The sequence below is a fragment of the Myxozyma melibiosi genome, assembly GCF_037950935.1.
Source record: "Myxozyma melibiosi strain Phaff 52-87 chromosome Unknown BZA70scaffold_4, whole genome shotgun sequence".
Lineage (NCBI taxonomy): Eukaryota > Fungi > Ascomycota > Lipomycetes > Lipomycetales > Lipomycetaceae > Myxozyma > Myxozyma melibiosi.
In genome coordinates, this window is record NW_027042918.1 from 473,458 (window position 1) to 490,248 (window position 16,791).

At 49.9% G+C, this 16,791-nt stretch overlaps 4 protein-coding genes across 4 annotated transcripts; 2 read left to right on the forward strand and 2 right to left on the reverse strand.

Moving 5' to 3' along the window:
* Positions 1-148: 148 nt before the first annotated feature.
* On the forward strand, positions 149-1,922 carry BZA70DRAFT_289027 (uncharacterized protein; the record flags this gene model as incomplete). The annotated part of the gene is made up of 3 exons (XM_064914083.1): positions 149-596; positions 657-817; positions 894-1,922. 3 exons carry the CDS (start codon positions 149-151, stop codon positions 1,920-1,922), a joined length of 1,638 nt encoding a protein of 545 aa, XP_064768876.1.
* Positions 1,923-5,183: 3,261 nt separating this feature from the next.
* On the reverse strand, positions 5,184-6,523 carry BZA70DRAFT_277195 (catalytic subunit of the mitochondrial inner membrane peptidase complex). Its single transcript, XM_064912416.1, has 4 exons — positions 6,067-6,523; positions 5,893-6,003; positions 5,621-5,789; positions 5,184-5,536 (listed from the first exon to the last, which is right to left on the reverse strand). Exons 1-4 carry the CDS (start codon positions 6,228-6,230, stop codon positions 5,360-5,362), a joined length of 621 nt encoding a protein of 206 aa, XP_064768877.1. The 5' UTR covers positions 6,231-6,523; the 3' UTR covers positions 5,184-5,359.
* A 4,951-nt stretch (positions 6,524-11,474) lies between these two features.
* On the forward strand, positions 11,475-12,412 carry BZA70DRAFT_144304 (uncharacterized protein). Its single transcript, XM_064909659.1, has one exon. The coding sequence runs from the start codon at positions 11,705-11,707 to the stop codon at positions 12,269-12,271; it is 567 nt and encodes a 188-aa protein (XP_064768878.1). The 5' UTR covers positions 11,475-11,704; the 3' UTR covers positions 12,272-12,412.
* A 1,893-nt stretch (positions 12,413-14,305) lies between these two features.
* On the reverse strand, positions 14,306-15,865 carry BZA70DRAFT_277209 (uncharacterized protein). The gene is made up of 2 exons (XM_064912417.1): positions 15,665-15,865; positions 14,306-15,600 (listed from the first exon to the last, which is right to left on the reverse strand). Exon 2 carries the CDS (start codon positions 15,568-15,570, stop codon positions 14,698-14,700), a length of 873 nt encoding a protein of 290 aa, XP_064768879.1. The 5' UTR covers positions 15,571-15,600; positions 15,665-15,865; the 3' UTR covers positions 14,306-14,697.
* Positions 15,866-16,791: the final 926 nt, after the last annotated feature.

Here is a 16,791-nt window from a genome sequence, read left to right on the forward strand (position 1 = left end):
AGCATCGACTCACCTTCATTTAGATCCATCGGATTTTGAGAAAGATTCAGATACGACAGAGTGCTGTTTTTATCATACTTGCTGTGACCAGCGACGTTTTCTCGTACAATCTCCGAACTCCTATTAGTGTGACAAGCTCTTCGTCCTCATGGCTACTACTCCTCCCCCTGATCCGGTGTCCTACTTGATGGATATGGTCTACGGCTTCAACATCAAAGCCACCGATTTCATCCAAAAGACCGTCAACGATATTGCAGAGAACACTGACTTGCAGTCTGCAACTGATGCTGCGATTCGCTTGCGTGATCGTCTGAAGGACACCGTGAACTCGCTTCCTGACATCCCTAGGCCGCAGTTGCCCGGAAGTGTCAGGCAGCAGGTCATTCTTGCTCCACCGGCCGCTAAGGCTGAAGCGGGCGTGTTTAACCGTGCTGCATCATGGATCTCGAAGAACAAAATACTTTTTGGTGTTATTGTTTTGGGTGTCACCGGCACCGCTGGCGCCGGCTACGTCTATTCTCGCAGACGTCTGCAGGCTAAGAAACGAAAGAGACGCGCGGTGAAAGCTGCAAACGGTTCCAGAATTGAAGCTGTTGGTACGTGGTTTATTTGTGTAATATGATGCCTTCTTCCCAGCACTAACCTTTTGTTGCTAGTTCTTGCGAGCTCTCCTCGGGAGCCGATTGCCAAGATCATTGCGGCTGATTTGGAGAGGCGTGGATTTATTGTCTTCATGACAGTTCAGCCAGGTGAAGAGCATCTAGTGTTGAAGGAAGACAGTGCTGATATCCGTCCTCTTATCATGCCCAGTCCTGACGTACGTTTTCCCTTTGGTGATTTGGCCACTCTAGTTTACGAGGTTTGGCGTGCTGACTTGAGTTTGTGTTTTCTAGTCTATGGACCGTAATGCTGTGGTTGAGAAATTTGCGGATCTCATCGACCGCCAGCAGCACCTCGCTGGTGTGATTATCCTTCCTGATCTGTATTATCCCACGGGCCCGGTTGAATCGATAAGCGCATATGACTGGTCAGATATCCTGTACACGAAGATTGTTGGATCCGTCGCTCTGCTCTCCCAGGGATTCATTCCCCTTGTGCGCCGTCATAACGCGCGCTTTTTACTTCTGACGCCCTCGATATTACCTTCTTTGTGCCCGCCCTTCCATGCGGCCGAGTGCGTGACGGCGTCTGCCTTGTCGTCGTTCGCGCTGTGCATGCAGAGAGAGCTTGCGCCTCAGGGTATCCCTTTCATCCACATGCGTCTCGGTTCGTTCGATATGTCGGTTCCTATTCAGTCTACTTATTCTTCGGCTCCGCAGTCGCCATTCATGGCGCCCGAGAGCGGACGTGGAACCTCGACTCCGTCCCATGTGCGTTCGTACTCGCCTGCAACTTCTGCGTCCTCCCGTTTGGCTGCGAACAATATCCGTGCAGACTTGCTTTCCTGGCCCGAGAATATTCGCAATGTATACGGTCGTGCTTATAGCTCTGCTGCGCGTGCTATCAGTGGCACTGCTTCTTCGATCGTGTCTGCGACCTCGACGCAGCGCTCGTCCGGCAGTCCCATCAGCGAGCTCAACAACGCCATTTTCGACTGTCTCACGTCGAACGACAGAAGTGCGCTCTGCCGCATGCAATTTGTTGGCAAGGGTAGCTTGATGTACTACGTCCTCGGCGGCATTCTCCCAGAGTTGGCGGTCGAGTGGGTGCTCGGTCTTACGCGTGCCGGATATGACACGACGAGCTACTACCGTACTGTGCATATGGAGACCTTGGGATCCGCAACGGAGCCTTCGGGAACGCATCTTGCTCCTGAGGAGGCGCCTGATTCCCCGCTCTCTAGCGGTGTGAGCGGCTCGCCTTACATCTCTGAGACTGAGTCCAATCCCCAGGACCTCACCTCGTCGTGGGAGCGGGTGTAGTGCAGTCCAGAGTGGCTTTCTCATGAGACGATTTGATACTTATTTATCACGAGCTATCGATTCGCCGTTTTTTTTTATATTTTGTTTTGATTTTATCCCATAGTCTTTCCGAATGATTTGACTGTTTTTCGCCAATCTCAACGTTTTATCAGCCTCAACGGCTGGTTAAGGAAGCCTCATGACGTTTCAACACTTGTGTAGTATGTTTGAGAGATTGACAAAAGACAAGTTCAAATGGTTTGAGCGGAATCTATCTAGTGTTTTCGCTCGCTCACCTTTATTCCTGCCTCTGATCCACTAACGCAATGGTGTGCTCGGTCGCGGATTAGGTGAACGCGCTTTCACTTTCTGTTATGTTCGGTTTTATTTTTGTTTTTTTACTTTTAACTGGAAATTTATATATCGGCGTAGGATTGGTTCAGGACGGTGTTGTAGGCCAGGTTGTTTATGTCTTTCTATTGTTTCGCTTTAACTCTCTCTATTATTTTCTATTTTCTATTTTTGTACCTGTTTGTTTTCGTTCACTTGTCGTTCAATGACCGATTCGTCAATACTATTTTTTTGCCTTATAAGCGAGTTCTCAGGAGTAGGTATAAAAACTGAAGTGGGCATATGGTGTTAACGGAGCTATTTGCCGGAGTGGTAGAGACATTTCGAGAACACCCAACGCGTCGCGCGTGTTCGCGATACTAAACACGACTGGTCGCGAGTATTTACCTCACCCTGAAGTTTCTTTTCGTCTTTACGTTCTTTGTTAATCGGTTTCTTCGGCAAGCGATTGTCAATAAGAGGAAAGTGGAGGAGATATAAAGACGTTCGAGCGATTTCTCTTGCTCGGATACTGGTGAAATGAAGGTGTAGTTTGCGGAAACAATGAATACCTCCAACGTTCCCGGGAACCATCGTATTCTGTACGAACAGGGCAGAAGACAAAATAACGCATACAAAAGCCTTGTTCTCAAGCCACAGTCTGCATTCCCCAGCGGTAAAGACACCCGCTAACCGAACCTTGGTGTCTGCAGTACACAACAAAAAGTCATTCGGGGATCGACCGTCTTGAGGAATCGAGAGCAAAGAGGGGAAAAAACGGCTGGATTGGATGAAAACGCGCCCACCTTGTTCTTGCCTGCGTATTAATACCGCCCACCGGCGCGACTAACTGCAAGATCTGGCGAGCTGCAGGATGACGATAAGACAGCTGGATTTGGCTCGGCATGTCTCAAGGCTATCGGGTCGCTTCTTTTAGGTAGAGCTGTCCGAACCCTCGAGCTCTGCTTCGACAAGAGAGGTACGATGTCAAGTCAGCATTGTTGTGCGCAGGCACAGATGGGACGAGACCGTCTCCACCGCCATTGATCCAGCGCGTTCAGACACTATAAGAGACTTTAGGCAGCGCTATAAATCAATCCTAGCTTCTCCACTCCATAATCCCCGTCCATCGCAGCGGCAGAACATATACCTGGGCGGGCGCGCGCTCACGCGATGGCGACGGCAGCAAGCTCCGGGACTTGCCCAATCGCAGGGCTCGCGGACAAATCTGCCAGCCATGCAGAAAATTCTGTGGGCACTCCTAGCTAAGTTCTCGATTAGCAATGCGAGCAGGCTCGGATTGGCAATCCGGGATTGCAGAGGAAGTATAATTGAGCTTTGAGCAGTCGAGTGCGTTGGGCGTACAGGCTACCGGTGCGGAGCGGGGGTATGGTCTGCGGTTCCGCGCGTATGATGGACCGTGAGCTGCGGTGTCTTGCCTCGCTAGGAGGCAGGGCGTCTGAATTCCGCTGTTGAATCATAGAAAGCAAAGCTGCTCAGTCTTCTCGTCGTGCGAGACCTCGTGGTTGTGTTTGAAGGTGGAGAATCTGGGATGACTTATTTCGCGAGCGTGGAGAAGTACTAGTCGCGGCTGTCTGCACCTTTGGCGTGGATAGTGAAGAAGTGCAAGTAATCGCTATTCGGTGGCTAATTGCTGCAACAAGCAACCCCCATCGTTTAGACTTCCCGCTAAGAGAAACAAACAAAAGATAAAATGCGGTCAGTTATGTTTTGATTTCACTTTCACAAAGTGGACCGGTCTGCTCGGCGCTCGGGAGGGTTTCGTCGGTGGCCTGGAGACACGCTGCCCACCTGAGCCCACCTCTGTGTGATCACTCCAGTTCGTAGTTCGTGGCTGCCCGGCCTGCCACAGCTAACGGTTTCGCGGAATACCTTGCGCAGGTCTGGAATCTTATCCTCGCCGACTTTTGACGGTCGGACGGAAATGCCAAACGGCTATGTCCGGGCACGGGGGTGGGTGACATCATGCAAGGGCGGCGGTGATGCTGTAGTCAGCCGTCAGGATGTCGGAAGCACGACTAACCACAGGCTAAGATATCTGCATGACACTACCTTCGATTCTCCCCCGGAAGATTATGCCAGCTCTGCTGTATCGAAAAGGCAAGCTGCAGTTCTTCCCAAACAGGACACTAGCTTTTTATAAATTTAAAAGGTAATAGGGAATTTCCCCCTGTTCGCCCTATGGATCTAACGGGACAGCGCCTAGTTCCATTCATTGCCGGTCATTAGCCACTGCTGTTCAACTTCAGTTCGAAAGCAGGTCGGCGGCGGTAGATCACAAACATGTACGCTTGCTGGGTGTAGTTGAGGCAGGGAATCTCGCCTTTTGGTGCAGGCTGTTATTGCGGTTTTTGTAGAGATGAGCATTGTTGCTGCTGCCCTGTGTACGCACCAGCACCCGTAGGACTCAGTCGGTCGGTAACTCGGCGCTATTGTTAGCTGATCGTAGCTTGGGCGCGAGCCGCGCCAGGCTTGAAATCAATTCTAACAGATATTCAATCCGATGTCTATCTGACTGACCACATAAACCCTCTAGATCAATAATTGTTGATTGGAATGCAAATAGAAAATGAAAATCAGAAAAAACTTACAAAAGAATTTTTGTAAAGTAGAATCGGCGTTGTGGAAGTGGCATGCTGTCTGGCTGGACCACCGCTGTATTTCGCGCGACCTCATCTAATCGGGTCTTAACTCCGATCCACACACCGTTCCTACACCATGACATTCACGTCTATTAGAAAGCAGATGCTTTCAGAAACAGGATATTAGAGACAAGAATACCATAAAAGTGATGGGATATCACATCTGAAGAGCAGGTGGCGCGGCAGGGCACCATCGGTTGGCTCCGGGATTTGTCCGGAAGTGGCTTCGGCCAACGGAATGGGATGGATTTGATAGATCAAGATTTTGACACTTCAAGATATATACTTGTATATGGCAGTGCAATTACTGTGTCAGCCTAATCATCACTAGTGTCTGATAATCTGGACAATATCAGCGATCAATCAAGAATCTGTATATAATGCTAATCTACTATGTACATCTAGCTTATCAAAGCCAATCCACGCATCCTACACCAGCGCACCTCTCTACACCATCCAGCACAGCTACTCCTTTTCCGTCTTCTTCCCGCCTTTCAGCCATGGCGGGGGAGTGCTGAACGGTAATTCGCTCTTGACGAGTACTTCTCGAGGATCGCGACCGCCTGTCCTTGGCACTAGGCCTGCTCTTCCGAACGGGAACAGGACGCGTGTGACGCGTGCTGTGATGAGACCGCAGGTTACCTGAGAAACAAGGGTTAGTTTCCATCTTTACTGATACGGTCGGAGAGACTCGTACGATAAGTCTCCGGAGAAAGGAATACATACCGGTCCGTAGGTGTTGCTGTCGACAGAATGGATGTTATCGCCTTCTACCCAGAAATGGTGCTGTGGTACGCGACATGTAGATTCAGGATACGGGAACCGTGTCCGAACTTCTTCGCCCTCGAGCGCAACGATCCGCTTCACGACCGATGTCTCTGGATCTCGTGGATTTCTAATCACAGGCAATCAAGCGTCAGTCCTTTGTAATTTTCTGTTGAGAGTGCTCTTTGAGAGAGTCAAGAGGTCTCAAGATCTCGATCCACTTGATAGCATACCTTAGTACGACAACATCGCCGCGATGAAATGACTTGTACTCTTTCAACCCCAGCTTCCATAGCAATGCAATATCTCTTCTCAGCCCGTTCGACTCCGGATTCAACGTAGGTCTAACAACCACAACCCATCAGCTCAGTAATCCACTCTCCAAAACATCAGAAAAGAAAACATACGTCATGGAAGACCCATCAATTACTCCGATCCACACCACATGATTCGCAACGTAGGCCACGACTGGCACCCATGTCAAAGCGATCGCGATCGTTCGTCCTGCGTACTTTAGTGTACCTTGGTTCGCCTGTGCGTGTTGGTACGCTTTCCGGAATGCTGACGCCATTGAATCTTTGATATATCAATTGCCGATATGTTTTGTGAATCTAAGCAAAAAGAGAGAGAGAGAGGTGACGGGAGTATTCGTGAAACGGAAATTGGCGATGGGGGAGTAAATTGCAAGAGCTAGCGGCAATCAAGCCAGCTGCCGAATCCGAAAAACAAACAGATCAACCTATATCTCCTTGACCTCCGTCCAAATCCTCATAAAATCCAAAGCAGACTTCTTATTCTGTAATATCGTCCGAACGCGAATGCAGGAGTAGTGGCTGAGACCTCTATAAAGATATATTCTTCTCGACAGCTTTGACTTTCAGTACAGCGCGCGCTTCTGCTGTACGCTTGAAAAGCGCGCGAAGTTTTCGTGGTGTATTTACCCTGCGCTTACGTTCCACCTACACTATTTTACAACAAAAACAGGAGAGCGCTGAGAAACTTTATTTGGTAATGGGATGTCTTGCCCGTCTGTGAACGTAGAAATAAAACAAATCAGTAGGCGACGATGCGGACTCGACGAGGGTGGTGTTGTAGATTTCGTGGTGCTTGCTTCCTTATTTTTAAGGCGAGTTTAATGATATTGAGAGCTATGGAAATCGACAGCAGTGTTTAGGAAAAACGAGAGATTGGATATCGAGATTACTGGGGCCGTATGCTATACAAAAGCAATTTCGATGCGATCCTGGCTGGATGTTTGCGAATTAACTCGCTAGCAAGCATCGTCGGGCTTGATCACGATCGTGCTATATGGTCTCAGGCTTAGTGACGTTAGTGAGATTATCTGTGCTAGATTACTGATCGGTATTGAGAGTATTTGTTGGCGTTTGTGGGCAATGGGTAGTTGTGGATGTATTTGGTCTCGGAGGATACCGTAGATGAGATAGATGTTGTCGGAGAGGGCTGTGATAAACCGATCAACGCGCTATACGGAGCTACGAAGAGAAACTAGAAGCAAAGGTTAACGTCATGCATTTATATTCAGAGCAAGAAATAAGAGCGAGGTCTAGTAATCAGCACAGTAGTCTGCAATTTCTCAGTCTCTGTGGGATTTCAGGTCAAAGCAGCGGACGTGGTAATTTCATGCAGGAAAGTATCGGGTGATAACTACTTAGCTGTGAGAGAGTATATAGAGTCAGTAACTACTGTCCAGAGCTAATAAGAGAGCTAGGAGGAGTTACAAGGTATCTGAACACTCGCGCGTCTTGTGGAGGATTACACGTTCTTCACCATGCCGCGAATCGGAAGCGCTGTTGCAGTTCGATGAACCCAGAAAACACAGATATTTGAAGTAGTTACTTATGAATATGTCTGGCTGTATAAATCTGCGAATTGAAAGACGGGAGTGCTGTCTCGAAGGTGTTTCGCGGCCGTGGTCGGTGTTGCCAGAAACGCGTTTGACGAGCCGACTGGAGATGAGATCAGGTAGGTCAACTATCCAGCAATCTAGGTACACCTAGTCGGCGAGTCCATCCAAAACTCTGGCGGAAGTTTCACTCCTATCCCCGTCTGAGGTTGCTTTTGCTATCTCACTTCTGCGGTCGTGGGGCGAACGGAGCAGAACAAGTACCTGTTCTTGCGACGGCAGCGCAGGGTCACGTCGCGATCAGTTCGTGCCTGGCTCGAACAGATTTCGCGGCCCGCTTTGCGCTCTCAAGAAGTACATCGGACGACCTTACCAGAGAGCACCAACTCCATTTCAATCTCCGGTTCATACCTCTTGGTTTTTCAGAAAGCAGCTTGTACTTTAGGAAATCGACTATTCGTAAAACTAGATATCTTAATACCAAACCATACCAAATCGCCGAAGAACAACTCACGCGGGGGTGCCTGCCTCCAGCTCGCACGCTCAGAGAGCTAAAGAGCAATAGATCACATCCTTTCCGTCAATAACTGTCGGCCGAGCGCGCGCCAGGCTGGGCTGTACTCATGTCAGTGCTGCACAGTGGGTCCATCGAGTCCATTGATCGCGCGATTTCAGTATTAGCCAACTCGCAAGTCCGCATATTTTTAAGCTCTCATTCATTACCAAAGAACACGCTCGTATCTGCCAATTTGTGCCTGGCCCGCTGCTGTCTCGTTTTTGTGACATAGGTGCAATCTGAAAATTTCGTAGACGTGGGGGATGGTTGGGGGGGGGGCTGCCGGAGGAGGAGGGGGAAATGCGTCATCGGGGAAAAATGAACTTTTGATCGGGGTCGGGGCCACGCCCAGGAGAAATCAAGGTTGCGAATGAAACGGTTTGACGTGATGGAAATGAAGGCAAGGCTTGGGTGCTACGTAATCACTATTCGACAATACGAGACTTCTTCTTTCTACTTTCTAGGTCTTGGGAATTTGCTTATGTTTTGAATGGTGGGTGAAGAGTTGAGAGAGGTGAGACACTTGAGCTCGGCGTTAATGCAAGATGCTATGCACAGAACGCGCAGGTGCAGGAGAGGTGTACGAACAGCTTTATTCAGGCTACAAACCACAGGTGCTACAAATACAAGCTCCAACGGAATACAAGAAGCAACATATATCGCAAAAGGGCTGGCTAGATTCCGACTTCTAAGACTTCTCTGAGACAGATGACTGACGAGGTGTAGAAGAAGCTGTGGAGGTTTAAGTATCTATCCTTGTTGCATATGGCGATAAATGAACAACTCGTGATCTGGGATCAGCTGGTGAAGACGAACTTCCAACGCGGATTCCGCATAAATCATACTTGCTCCTAAAAGAAGAAAGAGAGTGTGATCAGTCTAGTCGCAAAGAGAAAGGAATCGAGAGGACTCAAGGATGTATGAGTCGATAGCCAAGAGCTTCGGTGTTAAGATCGCGTGTACGCGGATATTCTTCGCGTAAGTGGATGAAGCGCACCTGAGCACTGAATTCATATGCATATATCGAGGTCGTAGACTCTAGAATCAGCTCAATTGACCAGATGTGAAAACTAGGAGGATAGTTGATGTTGCTGGGATGAAGAGAAAGTCTGTAGTATGAAATTTTGCGAATATGACGCGAATACGTAAAGAGGCGGATATACGCAGTGCCAAATCAGGAAATCAGGGTTGAATCCTCCATCGGCCCCCCACATCCACCCGCACTTGTCAAGGCAGTCTCAGCAATAATTCACAATACGAGAAAAAGATTGAGGAAGCAGGAAGAGTATTTCGCGAAATGGCAGACACGCGTGTCCTGCGCGGGCGAGAGAGAACTAACTTTGCCGAATCCAGCAAAAACGAGTGGCATTCGCCCGACTCTTGAGCACGCGGAATCTGTCACGAAGATGACTAATTAAGGTTTATCTTCTGGTTCGACCTCGCGAACCTTACCGACTTCTATCGCCCGACAGCCAGACGGCCCCACAAGGCCTCGGCCGGATAGATAGGAAGTTGGAAGTAGCTACAAATCATACGATGCCAGGATCAGACCATTCGCCGGATCTGGCAATCCTTCAGAGTAGGAGCAGGGGAAAGAGATAAGAAGTAGATATAAAAGGAAGCCGGAGTAGCCAGCTTCCTCGAACCCATCTTTAACCTAAAACCTATTACGCTTCCACTGCAAACCTTATTCAACTATCGCTCAATGTCTTCCACCAACAACCCCAGTCCTCTCGACCAAGCTACTTCGTCACAGAATCGCCAATTGCCTCAGGCTTCTGCCCATTTCACCGTCTTCGATTATAATATATGCAAACGCTAATCGTGCGACCATGGAAATTATGGAAGGAATAATCACAGGGTGCTCTTGAGGAAAATATTGCGTCGCTCTCTCAGTTTCATATCTGATTAATTACTTGGTATTTTACTAGCTATATGAACAAGACCAAGAAAAAAAGAGGCGGTTGAGGATTACCGACGATGATGTCATGAAATGAATATGAAGAAGGACGTGGTCTTTTTAATATCAGATTTCGAAATTAGTTTCATATCTCGCTGTGATTGTGGATTCGGAACGAGAGATGGGTGATTAGCTGCCTGAAGTGTCACTACTCTGCGAAAGCATCTGCGAAAGCGAATACCGCCGCTTTCATACGAGTTCATACCCGCTTCACATACTTCATAAGACTTAAAACAGAGATTTATCATCATCATCATACTTCATAAGACACTCTTAAACACTCGTAATATCGTTTCATAGGATTCATGCTATATATCCTTCCCTGAAACCAGCGAGAACTTTAAGGATCTCCACACAAGCCGCAATATCTCCAGGGTTTACCTACTACGCTGTGTTTTAAACCTAGTCTTCTATCGCACTTCTTCTCCCATCCCAGAACTCACGACACGTTCGCAACGTGCCCGTCGATGCTGCGCGTGTGGGCCATGTCAAAGCTCGAACAGGTGGGCCGTCGCACGCATTTTTTTCTCATACCAGCGCGGGAGAAGTACAAGTACCTAGCTATTAATATAATTGCCACCATCCCCGTTTCCGTAGGGGAGACGGCGATGCAGATACGAAGGCGAAGTGCACGAGCAATCAAGAGACGCAATGACCGCCCGCCCATAGCCGTTTCCTCTCATGCTTCTCGGATTCATTCTCATATCGAGCACAGCAGTCGCGCGAATTAACAAAAGATCAACAATAACCCTTCTCTATGTATATAAGAAATACGAGCTTCAGTCATCTTTCTACAGTGTATGTATCCCAGCGGTAGTTTAAGCGAAGGACAAGACATCGTCTCCACCTGGTCTTCGTCTCATGGCAGTAAACGTGCGGCTTGGACTTCGACGACCGCCAAGGATTTTTGCCATCGCTCGCATTCAGTTTTCTGCCTGATATTTTTCTATAGAAGAGTGGAACGTGGAATGACAGACTGACAGACTGACAGACTGACTGAGAAAATTAAATCATACGTCAGAGTTGGGTTGTGAAGTACCGTTTTCAGCTCTTGCTGAGCTTTTGCTGGAAGTCAGTCCAGCCGCGCAGTCTTGGTCCACCAGAGCGAGGACGGGAGACGGTACACGATAAGAGCCAGTCCGGGGAAGACGACCAGAACGAGAACGCTCTCGGGCGAAGAAACAGAGGATATCGCTAAGGATCATCACGAGTCATGTGGCCGTAGATCTGGATGGGTGCTGCTCGCTTCAGATGCACCCTTTTAGGCCCACCGTGGATGGGTTTCTCTTATATCTCCAGATGCTGCGGCTGAGAGCGAGCCCCCAGAACGGAAGCCCCGAGGCCTGTTGCACAGCGGACTGTGGTCTCAGCCTGAGACACGTTTACCCAAAACTAGATTCGAGCGCGCGCGCAAAGTCAGGGTAACTAAACTTAGCCCAAAGCGAACTAACGCGAAGGGCGCGCGGGTGGGCCTCCTGAAGAGGCTTTTGGACGCAGTACCGCTGCTGCGCCACATCTCGTAGCTGCCCTTCCCGCGCGCGGGGCGTGACGAACAGAGGCTTATTGGCCTGTGGCGCGCGAGATCCGTGCGCGCGATGTCGCCACGCGCCGAGCCGGCTGGGTGCTGAGAGGAACTGTGTTTTGCTACCATTAATCGCAGGATGCATGCACTATGAACGGTCTATTGGCAATCTATTTACACATATTTGTGCGGTTATTGCGGCGGTTGCTGATATCGAGTTTGTCTGTTTTGATTGCCGCAGGCGCAGCCGTCGTCGTGGCTTTGCCTCGAAATTGACGGCGCGCGCTTCACATCCTAACAGCCATGAAGAGACTACCATTTCATGTCCTGATTTTGATGTGTTATTTTATTCCTATTTAGACAATTTCTCGCGCGCTTTTCTTTATGTCCATGTCCATGTCCATGACCATGTTCTCTGGTCACGGGCACGCGCGGCTCACGCGTTGCAGATGTTCCCGAATTGTCCCCGGTTAAAGTCCGCGAGCGCGACCGCTGCCATGGGAGAAGCGCTATCATCAAATACGTCCTCGATGCAGTTAGGGCGAGAGTGCTTTTTGTGCGGTGCACGCGGTGCACGTCGTATCTGGATGTTGTCAGAAGAGTCCTTTTATTTGCGCATTGCAGATGTAGAACTGCAAACTCAGAGAGATTACTGGAGCAAGGATACGGAGGGAAGTACGGGAATAAGGAGAGCGAGCTCCCGTCGCTAGGTACTTCCCGCAACGATATGGAACTAAAGCACCAAACAAACACGCCAAATGCTTATTTTTCATCTTAGACTTGACAGGACTCCCGCGTATATTTGCCTTTGCGCGATCTGCTCGATGCCATAGTTATTGCGCGGGTGACTCAACTAGCCCCCTTTTGAGCACTATCTGACATCCGAGCATGGCGGCGGCTGGTAAGGGAGGCCAGCGGGTAGAGAGAGCGAGCATATTAAAGCAATTATGAGCACCATCTGCAACTCTAGATGATCCAGATCTAAATCAGATCAGATCAGATAGATCTTCAGACATGATTCACCGTGTCTGACAGCACGACATCCCAGAAGACAGGCTTCGACAGAAGCTGGTAAGACCATTAAATTCAACTGAGAGCTAAGGGCGACTAAAGCAGTCGACCGCTGCACCTGCTGGCAGAGGCATGGGTGTGCCCGCCAGGTATGCTGGACGAAGCTAGAAAGCATAGTACGTGGCTCAGCACGCGCTCGGGCCCGTTTTACTTATTTTCTTAGTCACTGCTCTGTCACCCTGCTACTTTGCTGTTCTTCTACACCGCGACGACGACGTGCCTGCATACCGACGATACAGACTAGGCTCCAGGAACTGCCAGTAAGACACCCCGTTTTCTTGCTTCCTGCCCTTAATATACGTTGAACTGCGGTGAAACATCTCACCCCCCCATGTGTTGCCTGAGCCTGTCAACCCACCAGATCCTGTCCGGATCCCAGAGTTTTAGTTTGCGTCTGGGTGGGCCAACTCCGGAAGCGGTATCTTCTCCCGTCGTATTCTGCCATGTGAAGCCACCCGCGTGCCTTTCCCACCCACCCTCATCTGCGTGGGAGGAAGATAATAAAAATCAGCCTCGACGGGTGGGTGATAAGTGATAGGAGACTACCGATCCACTGTGATTTGCAGCTTGTCCTATTCTAGGTAGAATTACGAGCCTTACGAGAACCTTAACAGGTATCCACGCGCAATCCCTGGCTCATGAGCGTGTAATAGAGTTGGCCAGAATCTGGCCAAGGCTCCGGGCGCAAAGAAGTAGACAACCTCAGATCCTCCTGTGTTCGGAAGATGCCGTCTCGTTTCTTTTGCCAGCTTGGCTGCAGTGGCTGGTGCAGGTGACAAAGCCGTAAGAGATATCACAGACTATGACAGACGTGTCTGTCGTGATTTCCTATTTTTTTTCACGTTTGGGCTCTTGGTTTGAACGGCCGCTTTGTTACTGCACAAGCAGACGAAGCGATATCTTCAGAATGTTGGGCTTGCTGCGACTGCCACTCTCGAATCTCGGCCGAGCTTATCCCTTTCTTAGACTTTTGATCTCAGACGAGACCCACGTTTTCCTTCCTCTATTTCCCTACGATCGCCGCACGAAGCTTTAATAACTTAACCTTAAATCTTAGACGTGTAACGACGAGTACGATGGCTTGCCACACCTCGCTCGCCATCCTCCTGTTCTATTTCCCATCTCTTGATGGAAAGGTGAGAGAGCGAATGTGTATGGCGCGCAGTGCTTGGTTGTGATGTTTTCGTGAATTAGCCCACGCGCCCACCAACCCCTCACACAGCTGGAATCTTGCCACCGAGCTCAGATACCCTCGCCACACTACCACATCTTCCACACCGCTGCGCCATGTCTAAGACAGCTTCCCCCATCTTTCCACGCTCCTACCCGCGCACACCCAGACATGAGAGTCTCAGACGGTTAACCTTAAAAATTAACGTTGCATGTTTGCGCGTGCGGGCGTTTTCTGTCGTAGTTCGGACGCGGGCAGGGTGTGTGTCACGAAGATGACTGATTGAGGTTTATCTTCTGGTTCGACCTCGCGAACCTTACCGACTTCTATCGCCCGACAGCCAGACGGCCCCACAAGGCCTCGGCCGGATAGATAGGAAGTTGGAAGTAGCTACAAATCATACAATGCCAGGATCAGACCATTCGCCGGATCTGGCAATCCTTCAGAGTAGGAGCAGGGGAAAGAGATAAGAAGTAGATATAAAAGGAAGCCGGAGTAGCCAGCTTCCTTGAACCCATCTTTAACCTAATCAACCTATTACGCTTCCACTGCAAACCTTATTCAACTATCGCTCAATGTCTTCCACCAACAACCCCAGCCCTCTCGACCAAGCTACTTCGTCACATGGTAGCGATGCAGCCACGACCCAGGCACCATCCAACGAAACGGTGCCTCAGGTCTTGACTATCTCGTCCCCCAATGGGCCCGATATCACGATCGACTTCACCACGGATCCCTCCGTCGAGGAGATTGAATCTCTCGAAGCATCCTTGGAAGCCATGGAGGTCGACGACGCGTCGAAGTCGACTCCTGCGAATCCGCCCGCTCCGGAGAAATCCAAGCAGCCGGCGAAGAAGCAGGTGGTGCCGTCCAAGCCCCCGATGATCCCCTTGATCATGGTTCCCCCGGGAATTCGTCGCGCCTTGTGAGGAGCAGCCGCTCAGCGACGATACGACCATCACCACGAAGGATCACGAATCGAGGAACCATTTGCCGATGAAGGTCCCTGCCTCCCTGAAGTATTCGGGGGAGCGCAAGAGCAACGACAAGACGAAGAAGAGGGAGCGCCTTTACGCCTTCTACTTCGAGTTTGTTACGCACGTCGAGGACCACTTCGCGAAGTACAAAAACTCCGAGATCAAGACGACCTTGATGAGTTGCCTTACTGGCATGGCGCAGAGCAAGCTTGCGAAGTACCGTGCCTGGCGAATCCACCCGGACACTACTTTGTTGGATATCTACCGCTTCCTTGCTCAGGAGTTTGAGGAAGAGGACGATCTCAATCCGATTGGTCGCGTGTTCGGTGCCTTCCAGATGAAAAACGAACCGCCCTATGAGTGGCTCACTCGTCTGGAGAAGCTCAACGACCAGATTCCGCGTGGACTTGGTGTTTGGTTGTGCCAGCTTGCGCGTTTCCACTGTACGAATCCGCGTTTGTACCGCAAGCTCAAGCAGTCGGCGAATACGTGGGACTTTGAGGTCATGAAGGCTGTCTGTGCCGACTTGACGGATGAGTCCTACTACGGCACTGGAGGATGGACTCGTTTCAACGGACCGTGCAATTACGACGAAAACGACGACTCTCCGACTTACCTGGCACACTACCAGAAGAATGGAAATGGACCGGAACAAGGACCGAGACCGCGCGCTGGCAAGCGAGCTGCTGAGGACGACAAAACCCCGAGCAAGGACAAGGCCCCGTGCCAATACTGCCTCGATCATGGTCGTCCCCACGCGGAGAAGCACTCCGAATCCAAGTGCTGGCATAAGGATAAGTCCAAGTTCCCCGAGAAATGGGTAAGAAACTCCCCAAAGTTGCGAAAAGTTCAAGAAGCAGACGCTAACACTCCTCAATCCACAGAAGAAGAACCTCACCAAGTCCAGAGAGTCGAAGGAGTCCAAGTGATGGATGTCGCAGACTCGGCCGGATTCGGTAAGGTGAACAGCGCGCAGACTTTTGAGTCTAAATCAGCTGATGTGATGGATTGTGAGGACGTGGCTAGTGATGGTAATTGTGTCAATGGTCTTAGTGATAATAATACAGTTCCTTTAAACCCTGATTCAGCGTCTCCCCCTGAAACTTTAGAACCTCTGTTCATTAGTGGTCTCCACTTTACTAGTGCACGTAACGTTAGTACCACGGCGAATAGAAATCTGAACTACCCGAAGAAGCTGACACTGTCTATGTTCAAATGAAGTTCGGAAACCTACCCATTTTCGTCACAATTGATACTGGTTGCTCATCGTTCGCGATTAGCGCCCACTTCTGTGCAGAACATAATCTGAAACCCAAGAACCATCACTTCGATCGACCGCGCTTTATCGCAACTCCTAACGGACTTGTGGTCGCGCACAAAACAGTCGATCTTACCCTCGCTTTTGGAGAACATCAGTTCTCCATCCGCTTTTATGTCTTACCCAGCCTGGATGGAAATCCGCTGCTAGGCATGCCCTTTCTGAAGAAATGGGGCGGAATCCTGAACCTAGAAAATGAAACGCTCACACTCGGGAAGCTGAATCATCTGACGATTCCCTTCGCCAAAGAGCACCCCAAAGTTAATAGCGCAGATAAACTTATCGAGCTATGCTCGATGAAGCAGTTCAAGAAGCATCTTAAGAAACGCGCGTTGAACCCAGATGTCCAAGCCTTCGTTGTTACGGTCAGGCAGGACGAAAACGGCACTCAGGTGTCAGAAACGGCGGTACCTTTCGAGCTTCCGGACAGCGCTAAGGGACTCACCGTCGAGACAGAATTCCTGGCGGGATTTGAAGCCGAAATGGAGAAGTTGGTGAAGGAGTTCCAGGACACCTTTACGGAGACGGTTCCCATGGGCAAAGTCCTTAGCCGCGAATTTCAACATAGAATCGAGCTGAAACCAGGAGAGGATGCTCATCCCCCCCCCCCCCGCAAAGGAGTCATCCGCCTCTCTCAGCGTGAGCTCGAGGAGTTACGGAAAACGATCGATAACCTCCTAAAGGCAGGTATGA

Bases quoted from the DNA above. Each gene is read 5' to 3' on its own strand.
- BZA70DRAFT_277195 (XM_064912416.1), bottom strand. From the start codon at position 6,230: ATGGCGTCAGCATTCCGGAAAGCGTACCAACACGCACAGGCGAACCAA. The intron at 6,004-6,066 runs GTATGTTTTCTT...TGTGGTTGTTAG, and splicing joins ATTGATGGGTCTTCCATGAC to ACCTACGTTGAATCCGGAGT. The intron at 5,790-5,892 runs GTATGCTATCAA...GCCTGTGATTAG, and splicing joins GGCGATGTTGTCGTACTAAG to AAATCCACGAGATCCAGAGA.
- BZA70DRAFT_144304 (XM_064909659.1), top strand. From the start codon at position 11,705: ATGCACTATGAACGGTCTATTGGCAATCTATTTACACATATTTGTGCG.
- BZA70DRAFT_277209 (XM_064912417.1), bottom strand. From the start codon at position 15,570: ATGCCAGCACTTGGATTCGGAGTGCTTCTCCGCGTGGGGACGACCATG.